Source organism: Drosophila virilis, chromosome 5 (assembly GCF_030788295.1).
Source record: "Drosophila virilis strain 15010-1051.87 chromosome 5, Dvir_AGI_RSII-ME, whole genome shotgun sequence".
In the NCBI taxonomy this organism is placed as follows: Eukaryota; Metazoa; Arthropoda; class Insecta; order Diptera; family Drosophilidae; genus Drosophila; species Drosophila virilis.
The window spans coordinates 18,228,637-18,253,406 of record NC_091547.1 but is presented as its reverse complement, the minus strand read 5'-3'; the positions used below and the strand labels follow the sequence as shown (position 1 = coordinate 18,253,406).

Below are 24,770 nucleotides of genomic sequence, written 5' to 3'. Positions count from 1 at the left end.
AAGCAACGTGCATGCATTCATGGCTCATGTTTGCTCTTTGAATAATTCAAGCACACATCGATTGCTATTTATTAGTTAGCTATTACTTCAAATATTTTCAAATAAAAACAAGTTGTTTATTTTCGTTACATACATGCATTCTAAGCAAATTTTATGTATATAAGAATATTCAGGGTTACTAGTTTTTTGTGATATATTTATATTATATATTATATTATATTTTATTTTAACTCCCAAGTGTAAGTGAATGCATTCACATTCGCTAATCTCAACTAAGCCGCTGGTTAATGGCAGGTTTCAACGCTGCATTTGAAGATAATGCTAATCACATTTATTTATCACCAGCGATTATTATTGTTTTCGTTATTGCTTGTTAAATATGTGAACGAACGTGCCTCAGACATATAAATTATGTGCACTGTATATACTGTAATATAACGCATACGACGCGTTGGCTGCCTGGCGATTCGGGCTATCAAAATGTACATAAAACTGTCTAGGCAAATGCTAAACAAATAGCTACAGCAACAGCAACAACAACAATGAAAGTTTAGTTATGCACTGTGCATAAACATGGCATAATATTAGGAGCCATAGCCCCAACAACAAAAACAACAACAACAATAAAGGCAACAAAAACAAATTATATTTATTTTTCACACCCCCAAAATGTTGGCTTGTGGCAGGGCGTTAAGATAAGCGCAGCGTCCAGTCGATTGGAGTATTCGGTCTATGCATATCGAATATATTGCAAAATTTATATATATATATGTATGTATATATTTGTATATATATATCTATATTAAATGTATATTGGCTCTGCATAAATAAAACTGCAAATTAAAGCAGTCGCAGCGTCTCGCTCGCAGCTCAATTGCACTTTTTTTGGGAAATTCGCTTATTGTGCAAGTTTTGGGCCGTATGTGTTCCCAAAATTAATAGCTCTGCTAATTCGCGTATGAAAATGTGATTAAAACTTGTTAGAGAAATATTTATAACACTAACAAATATGCATAAAATTTAGTTGAATGCATTGTGTACTTTGTTGCCAAAGCAAAAGAATTGCCTTCGTTTACTTAGTTATAAAATGAAAGATATTTAAATTGTATATATTGTTTTAGAAGCCATCTGTCATTTTGGTGAGTCAGTTTCAAATCTCTATTTCTTATAAGTTCTGAGATCGATGCGTTTACTCGTCAGACGAGCGGACAGTCCGTCAGACAGGCGGACATATGTATACATTATTGGTTCGAAGATGCTTCCTTCTACCCCTTCTACCTGCACAAAAACATTAAACCTATTTCATCCATTTCCGATGGGACACAGGAAATGCGAATAGTAGAACAACAACAAAAGAATTTACATTTACCAAGTGTCCATTTCATATAACGTCATAATTTGCGAATGGTTGTTTTTAAGGTTTTCGCATTGCTTTCTGCTTTTAAGTTAAAATAAAAACATTAAAAGTAATTTATAAATTAAATAAATAAATGTGTAAATGCATGGCAGCGACTGCAACGGCTGCAGCAACAAATAAACGCTGTCAGCAGCACTCACCCCTCACCCACACCCCCAATTTCCATGTGACACCCAGTGCCATCCTTTAATAACAATTTGCGTCACAATTGAGCTGCATTGCGTGCCCCGGCCGTGGAGAGAGGAATTAAAATTAGTTTATTTGAATGCATTGGTCCAATGGATATTGGTCTCTGCCAATCTAGCCCCAACCAGCTGTCGCACCCAGCACTACCTCTCCCCCTCTACGGCAGCTTTAATTGTGCACTGTGCGCATTGCTCATACGCCGCGTGGCCCCGCCGGCAATTGGAGTATTACTCGGTTTCTGTTTATCGCCTGCATTGTTTGCCATTTGGTCGTGGTCTTCAGTTCAGCAATCTACCAGCCCGTGCCATCGGCCTGGCAGCCTATTATTATGCCGCTGCTGTCTGTGACAATATTTTATGGTTTGTTTGATTTACTGTTTATTTATTGTTATTATTGAGTTGAGATTTTTCTGTTGTCTGCACGGGCAACACGTTTCACGAATTGCGCAGAATAACATTTAAGGTCGTCAGAAACATTGCACTTTTAATAGAGATTTCAAAAACAAAACAAAAAAAAAAATCTTTTATTTTTTAATCAAATTTTAATATAAATTATTTGCGCAGCTTTGCAAAAGTATTGATATTTATGAAATAACATAAATAAACTGTTTATAAAGACTAAAATATTTTTAGACAATACATTTAAATAAATGCCGAGCGTGAAGTTATTGTCATCGTTGCATTTGATTAATAGCCAAGTTAATAAATTATGGCAGTTTATTTAGCCAACGCGTTACCAATGCTAGACCATAAAGAATAATATATGGCCTATAAAAAGAGCCCATAAATTGTGCAAACTTGTCAAAATCAAAAGCGCGGAAATGTCACATTAAATAGTGAATAGGGCGAGCTCGCTGTAGGCGAGCTGTAGGAAAAATACACAATGTAACTTGTTCAGGCACCAACCTGCTCAACCCTCTCCATTGACGTAGACTAAACAAATTGCCATTGCACTTCCGATCGCATTGAAGTGCTGCAACGAGATATCGACTACATTACTTTTGTTTATGTCTGCTTTTCTTATTTTGTTTCTAAATGTTTATTTAACAATCATAAAAACGCTGAGCAAGGCTATGGCAAAGCCCAAAACTTGTTGAGACTGCGTACTCAAGCTGCCATTGCAGGGCATCAGGCCCAGTTTGGAGGTGCAAACGCAGGCTTCCACCTGCATGCCCGTCGAATGCGTTTGTAGGTAACAACCATTGCTGCTATTCACCTTGGCACACATATATGTCACGTTTTGTACTATAAAATAAGAGTTGGAAAACCAGATGAATTTGTGTTTGAAATTTGAAGTAAGTTTTTATAAGATAGTTTTCTAAGATTTGATTTGATTTTTTTTATATTGCTTAATCTTACTCAATTAATAAATCAAAAAAGAAATAAAATAGATAGTCAACTCGAGTCGACATCGATTATGAGATACTCTCTAGCCTGATCTAACAGATCTAAGAAATTCTCCAATATATATGTATTTGGTTAATAACAGATGTAAATAAGCGAAAAGGAAGAATTTATCGATTTGTAAATCTACAAGAAATAGATATATAATAAATAAGAGTATTCTCTTATCTCTTATCTACTAAATACGTACTTATATAGATAGAGGACAAACCATGACCAAAATTGCAACATTCATAAAAATCGGTTAAGTTTTGCCCAAGCTTATGGAAGCTCAATGTTTAAAAGGGGCATTTACCAGAGACTAGACACGTTACATTACCCCTTTACGCATTATTTTTTCTCAAAAGGTATAACGTTTACATATATTATCTGCAGTTCAAGATGGTACTTACTGCCGCCCTTGAATATGTAGGAGTACTTGACGCAGGAAAGACCGGGCGACATGTGGCACAGATAATTTTCACGATTCAATGTCTCGTTCTTCCACAGTGCCTTCACATCCGGCACAGTGTCATTTGCTAGAGTGGAATATACGTGTGTTCAGGTAAATAGGCTAATGCACATGGGAGCAAACGGAGCAAACAAACCGGTGACTACCAGAGGCATTTCACAGGGTATCTCGTTGAAATCACCGACTCTGGAATCGCAGCTTTCATTTTCAATATTCGTTTTGTTCTCGTATGGTCCAATCCAGGTGAAATGAAAACATTGTGGCGCTGTGTTTTGAGTATATATGAATCGTATTCACAAACTATTCACTTGCATATTCACCAACACTCGGCTTTGAGGCACTTGAACAGCAGCAGCAGCAACAGTAGCAGCAACTTAAACAGCTGCAGTGGCATTCTCGATATGGTATTCACTTATTTTTATTTTGATTATGATTTTGACAGATTGTACTCTTCGATACGCATATAATTTTTTAGTTTTGGACAAGCGCTGCTGTTGCCCCTGCCAGAGACAAACTGATAATGCGGCATTCAATGCAATCGACAGACGATCGACGTTCTTATCATTTACCTTTGGGTACTATTCAGTTTTTTATTGCAGCAAATTGTGAAGGTTTACTAAGTGAGAGGGCTTTTTCCTTGTTTTGTAAATTACATTTGAATTTGTTTGTCGATATTATTATAGCTCTGCAATCGGGTTTGGGTTCCAGTTTCAGACGTTGCAATGTCGCCCGTCCTGTTTGTCAGATGATTCGTTGGGTAAGCCATAATAAACATTGAAAAATTACACACCAGCCGATTAGATTACTTGTTTTGTGTTTTAGTTCCTGTTCTAGTTGATTTCAAGAATCCCATAATTTTGCTATCTATTTTCGAAGGCGATAGTTATTCGTTTTTGTACATTTTAAAGTTAAGTTTTACTGTGCGTAGATCTAAATTAATATTTACATACAAAAAAGTTTTTTTTTGTTTACCATCTATTATTTAAAGGAAGACAAATTTTAATGAAAACACATCAATAAAAGCATTAAAGAAACATGAGAGAGGCTCTGAGTAAGAGTTTAAGTCAAAGAGAAAAGAGAGAGAGAGAGAAAGAGAAAAAGAGGGAGATATAGAGGTAAAGAGATAGAGAGAGAGAGCTAGATAAAAGAAGCAGAAATTGCGACAAAGAATGCGATCGAAAGAGAGACAGAGACAGAGACAGAGACACGGATAGAGAGAGAGAGAGAGAGAGAGAGAGAGAGAGAGAGACTGAGTAAGATAGAGTTAAGGAAAATAAACTACAATGTAGAGGCAACTATTTATTGAAATGCTTTAAAACAAATTATGAAGATGGTAAGTCTTACTTGAATTATTGAGAATCGCATATTTTATTAGACTTTTTACAACTTTTCATTCGACAACGTTTTTAGTATGGAGCTGCTCATGATATCTGGTATCGAAGCATGCCGAATAATTGAACGTTTTATTGTAATTGAAAGTGACGTTGCTTCAGTATCATTATGTGTAGTTTGAGAGTCTCGATGATGGCAATCAATAAGCGATAAGCGATCTTATCAATGTCGACGACAATATGAAAATAAAAGAAAGTGACATAAATATTAAATACATCTAAAAATATTCAAACAGAAGCGGCTCAGAGGCCACGAGCTTGAGACAGACACCATTCAAACTAGACCAGCTGCCCTCTTATCCAAATGGCATTTAATTAAATTTGCGCAAGCGAAGCTCGTGAGCGTGGCATGAAGTGGAGGAGAAGGGGGGGCAGATATAAGAGATGACTGACAAACAATTAAATAACAGCAGTTGCTAAAAATTGTTAAACGAAATTCTGCAAATTGTATTTGTTGTTAATTGTCCGGTCGGAGTTGTCCTCTCGCCTTGCACGAAATGAGTTTGAAAACAAATAAAAATGTCAAACGAATGAATAAAAGTTGTCTAATTTAATTTGTTTAGCAGCAGCGGCATTTGGACAGTCAAAAACACACACACAATCAAACACACACACACACACACACACACACGCATATATTTACTGAGAAGACTCTCGCACACACACGTTCCCGAACAGTTGTGGAAATTGAATAAAGGCAAAATTTTGGCTCTTCACGTAAATCTCACGTAGTATTTTTAAATTTAATTTTTAATTGTTCAAAACAATTAAAATTTATTTGTAAATTGTTATGTGTTGGTGAGTGTGTATGTGTGTGTGTGTAAAACTTTTTCCACAGCTGCTGGCCAGCTACGTGCTTTGAAACTTTGTAGGAATTGCGATGTTGCCAATGCTAGTTGCACTTAGCTAAAAGCCATTTTGCTTTAAGCCAAATTTAAGGCACACATCCATCAAGATATCTGACAACGACGTCTTTTTCCTTTTCAATGGAGCAAACCTGAAAATCTCCTTAGACTCCGGTCACAAGTCGCGACACACATCACAGAATATCACATCAAAGGCTGCTCAAAGCCGCTTCCATCATCATCTTTAAAGATTACTCGCCTGTCCCCCTTTTCTATGCCAATGATTGATTATTTTTATTGACACAAATGTCATTAGCTTGCGGGAAAAGTACAAAAAAGGAATTGCTACGGAAATTAGCGTTAGTCAGGCATTTCTAGGTAACACAATAGAACGTCATCTTTGCCAAATCCCAAGCAATCGAACCATGAGAAGGGCAACAACAAGCCAAAATATTCTTTTACATGATTGAATCTAGCATAAGCCCTGGATGATAATAACAATACGAATTTGTGCATGTTCATTTTACATCTCTATCATTTTAAATAAATTGCTCAAGTCAAGAAGTTACTTTTTAATAGTCTTTTTATACCACGTTAAACTTATGCTACTTCTCCTAATAATTTGTCCGACTGAACCGATCGATATTGCTAACTATAAGGTTAGCCAACGAATTAAAAAACGTGCGTACACTTCTTTTATTATATATTAATAGAAATCATTTATTGTACAATTTAATCCAAGACAAAAGATTTATTATTTTGTATTTGATAAAGATTGATGCATCGATATCTGTGCAAAATTTGAAACGGTTTGCATGTATAGGTTAATACTCCAGGAATAAGAAATAACAGTAAAAGCTTCATATTTAGAAATGATTTTCTTTGTAATTTGGCAAGATCTAAAGCCGACAAGTGCCTTCTTATGTGTATGTTAGGTTATGCTTTGTGATAAATGCAATTTTTTGTGCTTAAATACGATTATAAATGCTGCCGATATGCTCGATTTTTGGATTATATATATTTAGTAGTAGAGATGGGCGCGTGCTGGGCTTTTGGGACACGATTCAAAACGAAATTCACTTTTCCAACGGACCGGAAAATTGTACCAATTAATATTTGAATTTTTTAAATTAACAAGCAGGAGAAAAGAAACCTTCAGGAAAAATATATTTCGAACTCTATATCAAATTCGACAAGCCTGGCCTATACGCATCTCTTGCAGAGTACCCATAATATGGTAAATGGATGTATTCGCTCCTTCTGACTGATTAGCAGGCCAATATTGATAACTTTAGTGATAAATCGGTTAATTCAACAATCTAATTCAATAGAGCGGTAAATCTTGACTGTTTAGCGGGAATAAGCTTTCTATTTCTATTTAGGATTCATAAAACTAACAGAATTTCTTTGACGCCCAAATCCATTCAGCTCATTAATTATGCAAATGCTTTTTTCTGGCCATGTGCGCTGCTGAGACTCCTTCGACTTGACAATACACCAAAAATTATGTCAGCAAAATGCAAATGTCGCGACATAACTTTCGGCTGGCCTGGCTGGATAGGCTGGGGTATGAGCACATGAGGGGCTGTGTGATTAGCACAAGACCGGAGCGGGTCCAAAAGCAAATGTTGTTAACAAAACTAACAGCCAGTTGGCATATGAGCAACATAACTGGGCTCACAACAAATTTTTGCCTAGGCTTTTGGCGAGCCTGCATAAAATTTGCATGCGATTAAAATTGATAAATTGTGGAGGTGGGGGGAGGTCGGTTTCTACTCAAGTCAATGGGGCATGGGCAACTGGGCCAGTCCTTGGCATGACCTACACATCAGCTGTCAATGGCTTTCAATTATGTGCCAGCTTTAGATTGTCTCGGCTTCCGCTTGCCTGAGACGAGCTCAGGCATTGTCAGGAGCAGAAAATCGTTAGCCATCCACTTTGTGTGCAGCAGGCTTGGTTCCCTCTTTGAGGTGTAAGTAAGAAGCGTGTTGTTTGTGAATTTAATAAAGGCAGCTGCATAGATGGTAGAGCTCGTTGAAACTATTCTTCGGCGACAGCTAAACCGATTTGCCAAATGACAAACTTGACGGAAGAGGCAGTGTGGGGAGTGGGAGTGGGGCTGGTTGCCGCTGCCACCTCGCATCCCTCTAATTACGTGTCGCAGCCGCACGTCCAGAGCCGGGTCATTATGTCACCTGTACGAAAAATGGCGCACGTAAGCCGGAAACGAGGCGAGCCAAGCCGATGGGCAGGTGAGCTGAAGCAAGGGCCAAACGGCTCATTGTGCGGAAATCGCATTTGGCGCTGATAGCAAAAGCAAGCGGAGCAGCAGCAGCGCCTAACTAACGACCAACTAATACGATTAGTGTCATAATGCCAGGGACTTAAGTGTGTCAATAATGTCGCGCTATATTTGCAACACTTGACGCTCGCTCCCAGCCCACTTGTGGATAACTTCAGATCTGAAGAGCGAGTGGCTATGATAGTTGTAATTCGATTAACCACAGCTCGGAATATCAGGCACAAAAGTCCGGTTCGACGCGTTCTGTCAAGTCTTGAAAGAGCCAAATTCTGAGCTACTTAACTTGTACTGATCCATATGTAACCTGCAGTTATGGGCGTAACAAAACGTTTCTGAATCAAATATTTATAAAAGACTGTTTGCCCTGAAGGACTGACTGATCGACTGATTGACTGACTGGAAGCATGAAATAAAGAGACTTATGCCATGCTCGTGCTGATGAGGTTCGTCTTGGCAAAGGCAGCATCCGGAGGAATAACGTCTCAAGTGCCGGGCATTTGGTTGCTCTCCCGTAGAATGGTAAACGCTGCGGAGAGCAGAGCTATACAAGTGGGCTCCACAGACAGCCTCCCTTTTTGGCCCCTATCGGACTTTATTTGCCCGAGATATGACCATTTAAAGTTTTCCAAAAAAAAATCGTGTGGTTATGGAGTTATGTTGTTTTGAAGCGACATAGCTTCGCCGCTCTAAAAAAATCCTGGAGATATGACGTTTCAAAGCGACATAACTTCGCCGTCGATCTTGGCGGATTCTACGGACCTCCCCGAGTAGCCCTCCCTTTTTGGCCCCTATCGGGCTTTATTTGGCCGAGATATGACCATTTAAAGTTTTCCAAAAAAAATCGTGTGGTTATCGCCGTTGATCATGACGAGATTATGTCGTTTTAAAGCGACATAGCTCCGCCGCTCTAAAAAAATCCTGGAGATATGACGTTTCAAAGCGACATAACTTCGCCGTCGATCTTCGCGGATTCTACGGACCTCCCCGAGTAGCCCCTCCCTTTTTGGCCCCTATCGGGCTTTATTTGGCCGAGATATGACCATTAAAAGTTTTCCAAAAAAAATCGTGTGGTTATGGAGTTATGTTGTTTTGAAGCGACATAGCTCCGCCGCTCTAAAAAAATCCTGGAGATATGACGTTTCAAAGCGACATAACTTCGCCGACAGGATTTGGACCTTCCTTGTACTGATCGCTACTGCTAGGCTAGCCCGTGGCTTTGAATGACATGTTGAAGTAGCTGTATTCCATGCGAGCTTCACTTGGCCCATTGAATGAGACTTAGCCGCCGGAAAAGAAGCCCGGATACTTGAGCAACATATTCCTGCCAAAATGGAACTTTGACAAGAGGCCAAAAATGATGCCAAGCAGGGCAACGATGCTGGCAATAAGCCACGAGCGGAAACCAATGTAGGCATGCATCTGGACGGGCCGCTTTTTGTCGTGTTCGTAGAGAAAGCGTTGCAAGCTCAAGACCACGAACGATCTGGACCCAAAAACGGTAGACACACTTGTTTCATATTCGCAGAGTAGAATATCAAGGGGCGACGCTTCACAATGGAATAGAACTGTGACAGACGCTGCCTTAAATCGCGCAGCTCGACTCCTTGTGCCAGGCCACGAACAGCGCTCGTCCAGGTACCGAAGTTAACAGCAGCCCCGCCAACGTCCACATCAGCGACCTCAACGCTATATACCACAAACGTCTTCACCGAATTGACGACACTGTCAAAGTAGGAGCACAACAAATATGATGCCCATGTCCGCGGCTATGGATTCAAATCTGCATGCACTGACCACGTATACACCGTGCTCCTTGGCATTTTCGTCACACTTCAGCTGCATCGTTTCTATATACTGTGGCTCGCCACTCCCGTCCACCTGATGGGCGCCGGCCTCGATACAGGCACGAACCACATGTTCACCATGGAAACGATATGAGCCCGCTATATTGACAACCATGCGCGTGAACTGGGCTATTATAATTAGCACCCATCTCCTTGCACCGCCTCGAACTTTTCGCGATTTCGTCCGGCTATGCCCCAACGCAGCTTCTTCAGTACAGACACCTTTTTTGATGTCAGTTGTACAGTAAATATCTAATTATACGTTTTAGCCTATGGGTAATGGAATTGATATGGAAAAATGCATATACCCGCCTTTAGGAAGGCGTTGATACCGAGCATTTATAAGAGCTGTATAGCTCTGGATACTTATTCTCATCATATAGGTAGGGAGGGGCTAAGGGGAGCATAAGCCTGCATAGGGTGTGCATAAAGTAGGCATAACGTGATTAACGACTCAAAGCATATACATAGAAATAAGTGCAGTACATTGTCGCACCTCGTTCAACACGTGGAAGATCCATTGTTCATTACATCAGAAATTGCTGTAGTGCCCATTACAGATGTTACTATATGCCTAGTTTTGGTTTTTTTTTTCATTAGATCGACATTTATTAAATTCCGAGACTAAAAAATCGATTTATACTTTGAATTACATGGATTATTATTTACAGCAGTTGGTGCAGGCCTTCACCGCGTTGGCGGCCATCATGAGCTCATAGTATGAGAAGCGATGATAGCTGTAGTACTCTGGATTTTTGTAGCACTCACATTTGCCTGCGTTGGGTCCGAGCTTTTCCTTTTTCTCAATGCACCTGAAGATCTTTGGTTTAACGAATGGCGGGATTTTGAATTTTTTCGTTTTTAGGCGAGTGGGTGCATAGCCTTCTGGAGGGTCGCGTACATTTCTGGGTTGTGCTCCTAGGCGGCAAGGCTTCTTCTCTGGCTTGGGCTCCTCAGTCTTTGGGACTTTGGTCTTTGAGTATCTTCGGGATAGTCGGCTTGGTTTGTGGCCAGTGTTTTGCTGTAACATTTTGGTTGAAAATAATCCTACGCGTGAAAGCATTCTTAATTTTTAAAATTTCTAAATTTATCAAAAAAAGTACAAAATTTGGTAAAATTTTGATACGAACATATGTCAGATATTCTTAAGTATGTCTAAAAATTTAAAGGCAAATATGGATATGCCAGTATTTCGTTTGGAGTGTGCTGCTTACAGTTGATATTCTTGTCAAATTTGTTAAGCAATCATTTCAATATATCGATTTTGAAAAATAATCGAGCAGCTGATATTTATAAATATGGAGAAGCTTTTAAATATTCCTAAGCAGATGTAAGCCTGATCATTTTTTAATGATATGGTAACAAATGCAACCGTTATCGTTATTTAATCGATAAAAGTTTTTTTTATAAATAATCGATAAAAATATGATTAACAATTTGGCAGTTTTAATCCCGCTTTTTAATTTAATAATCAATTTTATTCTTACATTATGCCGAATAACAGTCTAATAAACTATTTACGTATAGTTCGTGAAAGTGTTATCAACTTCAACCTTACGGAACCCACAAACTGATTGCAGCAAACTTTCAGCAATTTCTTTACAAAATCACACAAACACAACAAAGTTCCACAAATTATGGCGGAAAATTACCTTAACGAAAGGGCTTCCGCAACTATATAACCTTTTTGGCACAACTGTACCGGGTCAGTTATGTGGTAGTACGGGCACACTTGCGTGGTAGAGTGTAGTGTAGGGGTTGGTTGGGCGGAGGCAATTGCGGCGTTGCCAGTATAACCCAAAACAAAAGCAATTAGATGACATCGGCGTCGTTGCCATTTGTTTGGTTCTGATTCGGATTGTGCGGGTGTCGCACGCAGAGATCCACTAAAAAGTTTGCCAACGCGATTTTCTTGCTGAAACTATAAATTTACAAGCCGCAATGGTGACGCTCTCGTTGCCGCTAGCGTACCGTTATGTGCGCCATCTTTGTTCGGTTTAAGTGTGAGTGTGTAGTTGCGTGTCTGTGTAAGTGTGAGTGTGAGTGTATTAAAACGCATTCAAGTGAACCTGCGCCGTGTTTCGTGTCCCGGCTAGCTGAAAGCTGACAATTTTCCGGTGCTTCAACGTTTATTTTGTTGTTGTTGGGGATTTTTATTGCCATTTTCGTTGCTGTTGTTGTTAGTTTTAAAAACTTTGCTTTGTTGTTCGGGGGGGGGGGCGGGACGATTGTCGGGGGCGTCTGGATGATTGTCGAGGTTTAACGTTTCGGGTGTTGAGCATTTATCTCAACGCCCTCAAAGTTTTACAGCAACTGGGATACACTGTGTACCCAAAGCAACAAAAACAGCGCCTGGATTTTAAGTGAGAATAAGTTAAATGATCAAAATAATTCAACGTGTGTTAGTGTTTGGCTTAAGCATGTTTATGCCTGGCCTTAACTGGTTCGACTTTAAGTTTATAGCTGGCTTATCGTGTGTGATTCCGCTTAAAAGCATAACACAATCGTAATGCCTCACATCTAGTTAATAATAGTGAATCGAAACTTTGACAATTTGAGAGATCTATGGTATATCTTTCAAGCTAAGGATAGCTTAAGATATAGGATATCGTTTAGGCATATGCGTTTGTTACGCAGGATCCAAACAAAAATTGTTAAAGTTTTTATTTATAATTATTAATTTGATTTAAGGTTTCTCAATTTTTGATAAATAACAAAGAAAAATCGAAAAAATTCACCTTCTTTCTTTTAGCCATCCATCCATCAAATCGGTTTCATAATTTTCAAACAATATGTTCGTTATTTCTCATTTAAACCAAGCATGCCTCTTATTATTTTATACAAAAATATGTAATGAACACTAAGTAAACTAAATTATATAAAAACAAAAATAAAATATTTATTTCGCGTTTCGTTGTACAAAATTTAGAATGCCTTCACGCACGTTAAAGCGTCTTTCGCGTCAGTTGTTTCAATACACGCACTCCCAGATACGTAATCAAATCCGATTAGGTGTTATCCGCCATTATACGGACTGCGATTGCGGTTGCAAGGAGGGAGGCAAGTGTGACTGTGGTCCGGAATGCGACTGTCCGCATCGGCAGAAGACCTACCGCCTTGGACCTAGGCCGAACACCAGCCGCGAGCCACCTTCGAACTATGCACCTGAAAGTCTGGGAACGGATGCATTCGAAATACCAGATTTTATGAGTCCCAAGGTGTTCAGACCGATGACGAAGGGTGAACAGCTGGGCCCCGGAGCACACAAGTCGAAAACCTATAAGAATCCAGAGTTTTACAGCTATCATAGTATATCGTACTATGATTTACGAGCGGCAAAATCGGCGGCGCAGGACTATTCCAACAACTGCAAATGAATTCAAAACCAAATTAGTTTCAAAATTGTAATAAATGCGGCTGAGACATTTTAAAAATTAACAAAATATTCGTATATATAAAGGATAGTAAAAAGGTGCAACTAGATCGGGAACTGTCGGGGCTCAAGTTCAAATGAACATGCCTTATGATTAGTTTAAGCCGTAGCTGTCCGCCTTAACTCAATTGGAAATATATAACTTTAGTCTAAAATAAATTAAGCTAGTACCTTTTATTATTATGGAAGCATGTTATGTTGATCGGAACGTAAGTTTGAGAACTCTTGATTATACTGGAATATCTTGAGATTTTCGATGACTTTCACTGTTGGCAGCGACGGCCACAAAACTCAGTTGCAGTCGCATTGGAAGCTGTTTTATGCAAATGCAGCGGCGTTTTTGGCTTAACATCGTGAACTTTCCAATGCTTTTGTCGTTTTGGTAAGTTTTGTGCCAGTTTTCGCGCTAGCCGTGTGATTGCGGGTAACAACAACGATAACAACAGTATGGGGAGAGGGGAAGTGACAACAACAACAACAACAACAACAACAACAACAGAAGACACAACAACAATGGGAGAGTCGACAACGAGTACTTATTTGGCTGGCTGCTTAATTAAAATGCGCAGGCAGTGCTAGCGCTTCATTTGGCTCGCTTAATCGCCCTGCCGCAGAGATTCGCATCGGCCATGGCCCAAACCGCCAACACGCCCACAATTCCCCGTCTCGGGCGCTGTTCCTTTTGCATGTAAAGTGTCAAGTTTTTCATTATAATTTGCATATTTTTCGCCAGCGCGTAAACTTTTCGCCTACTCACCATCAACCTCCCTCGTCCCAACAAGCCGACAAGCTGAGCCTTGTAAATGACAACAATAAGCATTATGGCATGTGCCTGAATAGTTATAAGGACGCCGGCCTGTTGGTGGTGCATAGTAGCCGGCACTTCACGGCTAGATCTACTAGATACACAGAATGTATCTTTTAGGTTATTTTCAAGTTTAATTTTTTGACCTTGTGCCTTGTGTTTTTCGTGCTTCGCCTCGGCCTCAGTCTCGGACGTCCTGCCCACATTTCTCGCAAGAAACTCATACTGCCAGGCCCTGCCGAGATGCCGCTGCTGAGCCGCGGCGCATAATCACGCGAAATCTGAAAACGTGTCTTGTATAGTAATGAGCACTGATTATAACTTGAAATTGTGTGTGAAAGTACAGTTGTGTGCGCAAGTTATGCTACGTGGCGTACTCCTGAAAGTTGCGACTTTTCAAGTTTTGACGCACAGAGCGTCTGTGTAAAAGAAAACAAAGCAAAAAGTCGGCGAAATTTGACTTTTTCTCTTGTATAAGAGTTAAGCTGGATGTTGTGTGCTACGACTTGGCATTATGTTCTTTTAAAAAAGTTGCTTAAACTGGTTGAAAGATCAGAATATATCTTAAAAGGCAGTTCTATACGAGTTGTATAAGAGTTTATTAAATTGCTTATTTATAAATATTCTTTAATCTTTCAGGCTGCTTTTATTAAACTTTAATAAAATACAATATAAGGCCTTTTGGAAGATTTGTATAACGGAAGTTAAGGTGTTGCGTGTAGAAAGTTCTGTGAAGGAAAGTCTTCAAAATTTTAGCTTTATTTTTTTTAAAAATCCATGAATGTGTATAATAAAATGCTGCTATATAATAGTGGTATATCAGATGTATAGAATTCGCGAGAGAGTTTCTTAGTGGATAAAGTTCGATTTAGTATTTGGCAACACTATTTTATGAGCCACTGTAAATGGACTACTTCACTTCTGCCGCACCTCGTAAGGCCATTTGATGTGTATTTAAACTTAAAATGATGTCTTCTTAATCAACTACCAAGTCAGCGTCCAGGCAGACGACCGTCGCGTCGATGACTTTTTCCGTAGCCCCTCCGCCTCCTCCCGCATCTCTTGTAGCTCCCAGCTATGGGTATTGTGCCAACCTATATGCCACGTTCACCCAACGAACGTGTCAGCCCAGAGCTGAGCGAGGAGTGTGTGTGTGTGTGTGTATGTGAGTGTTAAGAGCCTGAAGGATATTATATAATGTGAAGTAATTTGAATGAGAAGTGTGTGGCAGGGAGCGAAGCTTATAAGTCTTATACGTGTGTCATGTGCTGTCTTTCGATTTTCCGTTTGCTTTTCCTCTTTGTCTTGGAAACATCAAAAACTGTCACCCATCTATATCCAGCTGTATGTGTGTGTTTGTGTGTGTGTGAGGCGGATTAATGAGATTTTCTTTTATGGATTTATGATGATTATTTCTATTATTAGTTAAGAGCGTGACAGTCGAAAGTCGACAGTCAATTTTCGTAGCGGCCATTTTGATGCCATTTTAAAGTAATCCATTGATATATGACCAAAATGCGTGGCTGCTGCTGCTGCTGCTGCTGCTGCGTCCAACAGTCTCTACAGTTTTCTCATTTTTTAACCGCACTAAATCACAAAAATTGCACGACCCGCGCACCATTAGCCTTTGCTTATTTATGGCAACGCGACATTCAATGACAATTCAATATATTTTACATGCCCAGCGTTCTGCAGGAAAAAGAAATTTGCTGTCTGTCTTTCTAGCGTCCGGCGGTCAGTTTAAATACCCTGCATATGCTCAAAACGGACTCAAAAGGATGTAAGATAGTTGCTCGTATCAAGTTAAACCCTAAAAGCCACGTCCTTCTGCCTGTCCATCTGTCTGTTTCTATGCGAACTAGTCTTTCATAAAAGTATCAAGGATTTGTTTTTAGGGCCATAAAGCTTTTGCAAAGCTGCTGGAAGATCATTTTTACAGGGTATCCCCTAGTGGAGCTCTTTCAACATATTTGGCTTGGCCTGCTAACATTTTGCGATATGTATGTGATAGGGTATGCCACATTCGAGCTCTTTCAATTGTAACTTATTTGTTTGTGTTTTCTTTTTTTTTTTTTTTGTGGTCGCCCGCCTTTTGGCCTGGCCTGAAAACAAATACCGCACTCGTCGCACACAATAAACCATTACAGGCGATTAATTTCATTATCCGCTGGTATCGAAATCAAAAAATACCAATCGATTTATGCGTGCAGCCACAGCATCAACAGCTCCTAACCCGACTGCAATGTTCATCATTTTTGCTTGCTTGATTCCCTTTTTTTTTCTGGTTAAGGTTTGAAATGTTTTCTAGTCTGGTCTCAATTGCAGGCATGATAAGTCTCGGAAGCTATGCTGTTGGGTTTTTATGATGTCTGACATTTGCAGAATCGGATTCGAGCAGTTGCTGCCAAAAGTCAGAGAACTGAACCGCCACAAAAGTAATCAATGAGACTCCTATGCAAAAAAAAAAAAATATGCTTCTATTCAACACATTTAGATGAGCATAAAGAGACTAAGAATTCGTGAGATGTGATCCTTGATCCGGGACTAGCCGATATGTTATATTAATTAAAAATGTTATGGATAAGTATCTACAGTAATACACTAAGCGAAAAACGCTTGTATATGGAAACAATTGCATCCTAGGCACGAAAAGAGAGCCTGCTTGTTCGGGGAATAATTAAAATTTAAAGGGCCTTTTATGCCATGTCTCGACTGGCTGTGAAAAGTATAAAATTATTTTGAAGAACCGTCATAATTTATAATCGTAAATCTTTATAGGGGGTTTATCGGCAAAGACATTGTTTTAAAACACAAAAGATAAACATTATTTGGCGTTTTCTTTTGCATTTTAAATGTATTTTGTGTTTTTGACTTGGGATTTATGATTCATTTAAAGGTTTTATCTATTTTAATGGTTTTTGTTTGTTTTACTTGACTTGCAGTTAGCCTTAGCTAAATCTCTACTTGGCCATCGCGCAATTCCCTGGAGCGCATTTTATTCTAATTGTTTTGCATTGTTTGCTTGCGCCAGCTTGCGGTTCGATGGCTACCAAAAACATTGCAAATAAAGCAACAACAACAAAAAAAAAGCCAAATAAATAAAAATAATAATGTTTAAATATACTGAGATGAGGGTGTGTGTGTGTGTGTGTGTGTGTGTGTGTGTGTGGGTGGTTGGGCGCCAAAAGCAATTCATTGTGCAAACAGCGCTCTCTGAAGGCGCTCGCGATGTCAGTTTCAAAAACATCGCGTATTTTCCTTTTCCGCCGCGCTGCCAAGTCCAAACGCATGTATCGTTGGCTAGTTGCTCTTCCTCTTGCCACATTAGTTGTTGTTCTTATACCCTATATCAGTAGGTTGCCTAAGCTGAGCCTGCTAAGCTTTTCCCCTAAGTACCCTAAGTATCAATGTACCTAAGTACATTAAGTTAGCAAAAGTTGAAAACAAGTACCGAAGCTGAGACCAAAGCCCGGGTTCAAGAACGTGTACCAGTTTCACGAACCGAACCTTAAGACAAATGCGGCTTTCAGAGTAAGCCGTAGCAAAGAAAATTTGTTTTTACCTTGCAGCTTTGTTTATCTAAGGAGGTGTGCATGCAGTCGAGTACTCCCGACTGGACTAGACTAGTGCATTTTCCTATGTATATTTGCGTTATTTCTATTTGTATTGCCACGCTTTTATTTTCGTGGTCGATGGACGCCACAGGAGACGCCAGGACTTCAGGATGGCAACGAGCACTGAGTGGAGTTCGTTGCGTGCATTGCTCGAGGTCATGTTTAGCTTTTTCACCCCTTTCAATTGCTCGCACTGGCAGCCGACCCTTGAGGGTAGCACCACTAAGCCAGCTACACATTTGTATTGTAGTTGTTGATGTTGTTGTTGTTGTTGTTGTTGTTGTTGTTGTTGCTGCTGTTTGTTTGTGTCTCATTGAGCGAACGAGTCTTTTGATATGGCGCTCAAGCGTTTCGAACGGATTTATTTGCCAAGTTGATGCCGAGGCGAAGCAGTAAAAAGTTCCTTTTGCTTGCCGGCGCGCACGCGGTAAACTGTAATTGTCATTATGCCCCCGGGGCAGGGCCACGCCCACACGCAAACATGCCACCGAGCGCCCACATTGGCCCCTGGTGCCCCATTCCGAATGTTTGTCCTTCGCATTGGGTGAGCGAGTGCGCGGGACTAGCCTCAGCCCACATTGTGCTTACCCCCTTGGACTAGCAAAGTGCTTTTCATGTTGCCACACAAACGCTGCGTGCAGTTTCTCACAACCATCATCATCATCATCATCCTCATCATCAGCGTGAACGGAATCATCGTCATAATTATCATTATCAAGTAGCAACGTCATTAGCTGTGGCTGCTGCCTTGGCACGCCCAAAGTATCTATCAATATTTGCATTTATAAGTTCTTTGCCTTGCGGCGTATTTGTTGAGTTATTAACTGAAATTAAGAAAATTGAAAATGCGTTCGTTGCGTTCGCATTTGTGACAGAGCGTGAAATTGCCTCGACTTTCGCATCATACTCCGGTATCTTCAAGGACTGCAAAAAAAAAAGTGATCAACGCGGCCCGGTTGAGTCGTTTTAACTTTTGTAATTATGCGACAAGATAATTAACTCAATTTTTGGCTGCCATGAACAACAACAATTCGAACAAAAGGCGCAGAACATATTTGGCCCGCATGCATTGGCCATGGCCATGGCCCAAAACATTTGGCAAGCCGCCCGTCCAGAAATGGTCATAAAACCCACCAATTTCTCGAAAATGGCTGTGGAGAATGGAATTTGCCATTTGTAGCATACTTTTCGGCTTGCTCGTAGGACTAAGGACAACCGACAGCAGCTAGCCCCAACAGACAAAATTTCAAAATGCCTTTGTTCCATTTATTGGCTCAAATATAATCTTATGTAATGTTGTCTCATTTGGTCAGGTTCGGGCAGCAGACCGAATGCCATTAAAACTGCGAAATTCTAATTTGAAATTCACGCTGCGCAATCTCTGCATTATATGAGCAGATTAAGTGCTTGCTGTCGGCTGATCCGGAACCATGTGTCTTCTAACTTAAATGGATCTGATTGTTAATTAGCTAATAATTGTTTTGACAAATTGTATATAAAAGAGAAAAAGGACTTGTTCTGATAACATGATTGTTATTATTTTTAACTTGTTAGTTTTGAGAATTTACATATTACTTATGAATTATATTTTGTTATTTATTATTAAATTCGTATTATTCATTATGCATTTTTCATTGTTAATGATTTATTATTTACTATTTATTTTTTGTTATTTTTTTTTAGCTCACTATTTATTTTTCTTTTTGTTTTATTTTTAATTTATTTAAAATTTAATGTTTATTATTTAATATTTTATTTTGCATTTTCAAATAGAACTGAAATTCTTGGAACACTCGGAATTCAAGCCCGGATACACGTTCTTCTATTTTAGAGCTCTCTACCTTTACGGTATTTATCTGCGAATGTTTCTCATTAAATCAATGATTTGAAAACTGAAAACTGAGCACGTTATGTTTTATCTGAGACATCTAAGCATATACAAATTATAAAGTTCGTTTTCTTTCTGTATTTTTAAAAATGTGGTCATGCGAGGGTTACGTTCCAAAAAAATTGAGCAACGTATCAAGTGGCATTTTGCCCAAATTTTCTCAGTGGACGCCCAGAAGCCAGAGAAATTTTACCTTAAGAAAAGAATCGAAGACGACAGTCAATCGCAGTCCTCCAATGGGCTATGTTCCCATTCCTCTGGAATCACCCAATCGCCTTATATTGCCGCATTTTCAGCCCGACATAGCCAGGCCGATAACGAGGAGCCCGCAGCTCGCCCACAAGTTGAGCGATTCCGAAACTGACAAGTGTCGTCAATTTGACAATTTTCGTCGCGTTTCGTCCGATATTTTCAAGGCGATCATTAAAGCTCTGATGGTAGTTCCCAGATGCTGCAGCTTAAGCCCGAAGAAAACATAAAAGACTAATAAGAGCAGGACATTCTAATATTCTAATATTAATAGGGTATTAAAATTTCACATACTAGGACAATCATATATTTCTTAAGACAATAAACAACAGACTAAAAACGTATATTTTATTTATATTTTCCTTCTATGTGTGTGTCTCAACCAGGCAGAGTCAGCAGCATAAGCCGAACCAATGTAAAGGGAATATGTTGAATAGGTCTTGACATCACAGCTAATAAGCTACAGATTTCTTTCATATATCCTTTTTTGCCCTTATACCCTATACTTTTCAGTCCAGTTCAACTGTATAACCAATTAAGCCAGATGCGTGCGCACAGTCGCAAATAGCAATATATCATAACGCATTGATAATGTGGCCTGATTAAAGGGTGTTGGCATTCACAAGCATCCACCCACCCGCTGTGGCCTGTTAAGCCGCAACACTTGAGCCAACGCGCGGTGGTTGATCTGCTGACTTTCGCTTCTATTGTGCGATTAGAGAGCGTCGGGCATTTGCATGAAACGTAGACGAATTCTCGATGGGTGTGTATCATGCACGTCATTATCGCCAACCGGAGAGTCATGAGTATCGTCATCAAAGTAATTGCTGGCACACTTTTCGACATTTCATTGAAGCGTGCTCTGAAATTATTACTCAATTTTTAATAATTTTCGGTGGATTACAAGTACACAGCGTGACTTGCTTCAATTCGAATTAAAGCGCCTGAAATTATATGAAGGCACTCTGAAGGTAACTCAACGTTGTTGGGATAAGTATAGCACCTTATGCTCTGGTTGAGTGCATATTTGAAAATCAACTTGTGAGCAGTAATCCTATCGAGTTTATGTAATCTCATGTAAAATATGGTAAAATGAATAATAAGTTTCTTATAATATGTTCTTTAAGACATGTCAAAAAACAACCCAAACTTCTACCCTGCACTTAAAAAATCTCTTTTTTGCATTTTTGAAACGAAGATAACATAAGATTGGGTCTAAGAACAACACATATGCATATTCCGAAGGCGAGTCACGTATTAACATTGTGTTTACATGTTGATACATGTTTACATGTATGTTAACTCGCTGTTAATATATTCACATAACCCCACAATAAGTACCTTAATCTATGCGAAACATTTTCGTAACTCAGAATACTTAATTTTTCGTATATTATTTTTTGGGCTAATTATGTACTTTAGTCAAACTTGAGAAAGCTTTAAGAAAGCTGGGCAAAATGTAAGGAGGGGAGGCTGAATATGAACGCAACACAATGCGGCAAGTGCCACACCCACAATTTACAGACGCCCGCAAAGAGAAGCTGTCAAGCGTTGAATGTAAATGCCAGGCAGCCAAAAGATAAGCCCCAAGCGAAGCCAGGCGAACGGAAGAAAAGCGATGGCAAAGTGTCCTCCATTGCGCCTCAGCGCCGGCTAAAATTAAAATGGAAAATGATAAGAAATCGGCGCTGCCAACTTGACACAATGAACTTCATATTAATATGAAGTAAATAAAGGCGGCCAAACCAAGTGTTGAAGTGAACTCAACTCAACTCAACTGAAGTGCATTATGGAGGGTGTGCTTGTGTGGTGTGTGTGTGTGGTGTTGAAAAGATTTATGGCACAAAAATGTAACGAAACTTTAAGAGGGCGACCCATAAATTAGCCACAACGGAACTGCCAACTCTGACTCCGGCTCGACGTTGAAAATTTGTAGCTGGTTTCTATTTTGACAGCGACTTGCGACGCCTCCCGTGCGCTACCCTGTACCTTAAACAAAAAGGCTTGAAGGTCGTTTGAAGTGGTGTGCATGTTGGCAACAGGAAGTGGCACAAGGGTTTTTTGAGCCTTCATTCTATATGCTCTATGTACTTGGACTTACCTGAGCCACTTCCTAAAGCATCCCTCACAGAAAGTTGGAGTTGATTGGATTGGATAATATCTGCAGCTTGTATTATCGCTACTCGATATCAAATCGATTGATATCTTGCAGTAGTCTTTAGTTCCTATGCTGCACTTTGTTTTTTCTTAAGTAAAATAATAATGAGAATAAATATAAATTAGATTTCTATTGTTTTTATACTTTTACTAAGTGAATGAGTTTTGTGCATAGAGCTCTTGCGTTCAGGCTAACGCCAGGTTATTTTTTATTTCCTTTAAACCCCTTTAAGGTTCGACTCATGCTTATCGACAACGAATGTAATTATCTTTTGCCGTACAGGGTATCTGTGAGTCTGCAGCTGTTGTTCTTCCGTCTGCTGCTGCTGCTGCTGCTTTGTGTGCCGTATCCTTTATTCTTTATCCTTTATTGTTATGTGTGTAATTCGCTACGTTCTTCAGCGGACGCTACACCTTTCCTAGAATATCGGTTGTTCTGCGGTGGCGCCTCTTCCCGCCTCGGCTGGACCATTTTCGGCTTATTGTTATTGATGTTCTTATCAGTCGCAATTATTTTTTTGATTTACACATTTCGCTTGCCTCTTTTTCCCTCTTTTTTTTTTCATTGGTGACAATTTTCTCGCGTCGTTTGCGGTTTTACATGGTGGAGGAGGAGGTGGAGGAGGGGGGGGGGGAATGAGGGCGCACAAGTTCTCGCATTGGCGAATAGGTAGCGATAGGTAGCGATAGGTAGCGATAGGCAGCAGCAGAGCTGGCTCAGTTCTCGCTCATTTATGAAGGCAGGGGCTTAGCCTCAGATGAGATTTTAGTGGTTGCCATTGGTCCGCGGTCCGCGGGGTGGACGGGTGTAAACAGTTTGCATTATTGACAGTTGTTGCGGAATAATCAGATTTAAAACGTTAAATGTCGACGCCGTTTTATTGGGTATTTTTTCTGGTCCCTGCCGCCAGCCGCTCGACTGTCAGTCCTGGATGCCCTGTTTTGCCATATTTTGTGTGCCTTTGTTTTGCGTTCGGGTTTTGTTCTCGGCCTTTATCTTGTTGGCTTGTTTTTTGGCAACATTGCCACAGATTGGCTTTGAATTTAAGTAGCAATTTCCTGTTGCTGTTGTTGTTGTTGTTGTCTCCATTGTTGCTGGCCGTGTGGACCTGAGCATGTAATGAAAGTTGAAATTTTTGGGCCAGTGCCCAAATGGGCGAGCCCATAAGTCAGCTACGACAATAACTGATAATATTTTCACGTGCAATTTTCAGCAGGTAACAACTACAACAAATTTGATTGCTATTCACTTTCGAACGGCACTTTAAGGCATGTGCCCGAAAAGAGCTATGCATATAACTCTCTCAGTCCTTGAGTCACTTTCAATTGATCACAAATTTGGGTCATATAAAAAAATTCGGTGATATTTTAGTGCTAGCCCTCATAGTCTGCGAGATCGAAGCGTTATTATGTAGGGGCAAACGTTTAAGAAGACAGACGGACTTGCCTAGATCGATGTTGATCTAGAATTTGTCTATTGTTTAATATGATTTTTCTTATAAACAGACTCTTAATATAACATAGAACTCATGTATACTTTCATTTTCGTGATGCGAACTTTTTATAATAGAATTTATATTTCACATTTGAATCAGTTCAGATGCTACAGAACTTACATATGAGTGTCACCCACATAAGTACCTTACGTAATTACGTAATGAAGTGCAACTTGGAATAAATCGATGCGAAAAATCCCTTAATACCATTATTTAGCTGATAATAATAATATAAAGTGAATAAATCAAATAATTAAAAGAAATAACTGAAGAGCTGCATTAAGAAATAAATGAAATTATAATTAAAGTTTCACGTTACAACGTAAACATTTTGCGTAACGTAACAAATATATCGCTCTCATTCTCTATGTCGTAACATAAGCATATAAAACCTGCATGTGTTTGCCTTTGCTAGCTTTGCTCTGTTTTCCTTCCATCTTCTCTTATTCCCCCCTCTCTCTCTCTCTATCTCTCTCTGTCTTTCTTTCAGTTTTGTTCTTCCCATCTTAACGTAACCACATGATACTTGTGCTAATCAAAGCTAGCACAGCGTCTAATCCTGTCTAACGGTTGTTAACTACGTAATATGTTTGTCAATTTTCAACGTAATCACGTACAACGTAATCCCACGTAAGGTGCCATCTAATGTCACGTAAGCTCTTTTATCACATTTAGTGCAGTGCAGGTAACCCTGTCCCAGCACCGCAACCCCCCCGCGCCGCACCCTTCGTCGACGACATTCAGTCGTTGTCATCTGCGAAGTGCATTTGCTTAACACATTCCCGGATTGCACTCAGTTTGTTTCTTCTTCAGCCTGCAGCAGGCGTGGCAGCCTTCTGGCTACCATATAGCAACACACACACACACACACACTCGCACACACACACACACATTCGCATAATCAAATTCAATTGCTCATTCAAAACATTAAACTGTTTATTTTCGGATGGGCGTCATTGGAATGGCTATGGGCGGGGCGGGGTGGAGCAGGTGGAGTGCGTCGGCTCAAGTGGCAAAGGCACTTCATCATGCCGCCTAATCATTTGACCCACTTGAGAGAGTTGAGCAAATACTTTTTATGTTGTTCCCACCCAGCCAACCACCCACTCGCGCCGTCTCCCGTCTGCCGTCTGCCGTCTTGCATGCAATCAGGCTGCCCCCCTCACCAAATCGCAGACAGAGACAGAGACAGAGAGTGAAAGAGAGAGAGAGCGAGCGTGCGGCACACATGAGCCGGGGTCTAATCCTTTCAACAGTCGACTCGAAGTCGTGAAGCATTTTTGCATGCA

At 39.9% G+C, this 24,770-nt stretch overlaps 2 protein-coding genes and 1 pseudogene across 3 annotated transcripts; all 3 read right to left on the bottom strand.

Annotated features, from left to right (window-relative positions):
* Positions 1–2,236: 2,236 nt before the first annotated feature.
* LOC6626319 (uncharacterized) lies at positions 2,237–3,958 on the bottom strand. Of its 2 annotated transcripts, none has more exons than XM_015173947.3 (4): positions 3,778–3,950; positions 3,594–3,722; positions 3,399–3,524; positions 2,237–2,847 (listed from the first exon to the last, which is right to left on the bottom strand). In XM_015173947.3, exons 2-4 carry the CDS (start codon positions 3,610–3,612, stop codon positions 2,642–2,644), a joined length of 351 nt encoding a protein of 116 aa, XP_015029433.1. In that variant the 5' UTR covers positions 3,613–3,722; positions 3,778–3,950; the 3' UTR covers positions 2,237–2,641. The 2 variants fall into 2 exon arrangements, with proteins under 2 accessions (XP_015029433.1, XP_002049526.1); XM_002049490.4 differs by having other exon boundaries at positions 2,243–2,847; positions 3,782–3,958.
* Positions 3,959–9,198: 5,240 nt separating this feature from the next.
* Positions 9,199–10,360, bottom strand: LOC26531654 (saccharopine dehydrogenase-like oxidoreductase; annotated as a pseudogene).
* Positions 10,361–10,426: 66 nt separating this feature from the next.
* LOC6626975 (uncharacterized) lies at positions 10,427–10,990 on the bottom strand. Its single transcript, XM_002049492.4, has one exon. The coding sequence runs from the start codon at positions 10,900–10,902 to the stop codon at positions 10,501–10,503; it is 402 nt and encodes a 133-aa protein (XP_002049528.2). The 5' UTR covers positions 10,903–10,990; the 3' UTR covers positions 10,427–10,500.
* Between the last annotated feature and the right edge of the window lie 13,780 nt (positions 10,991–24,770).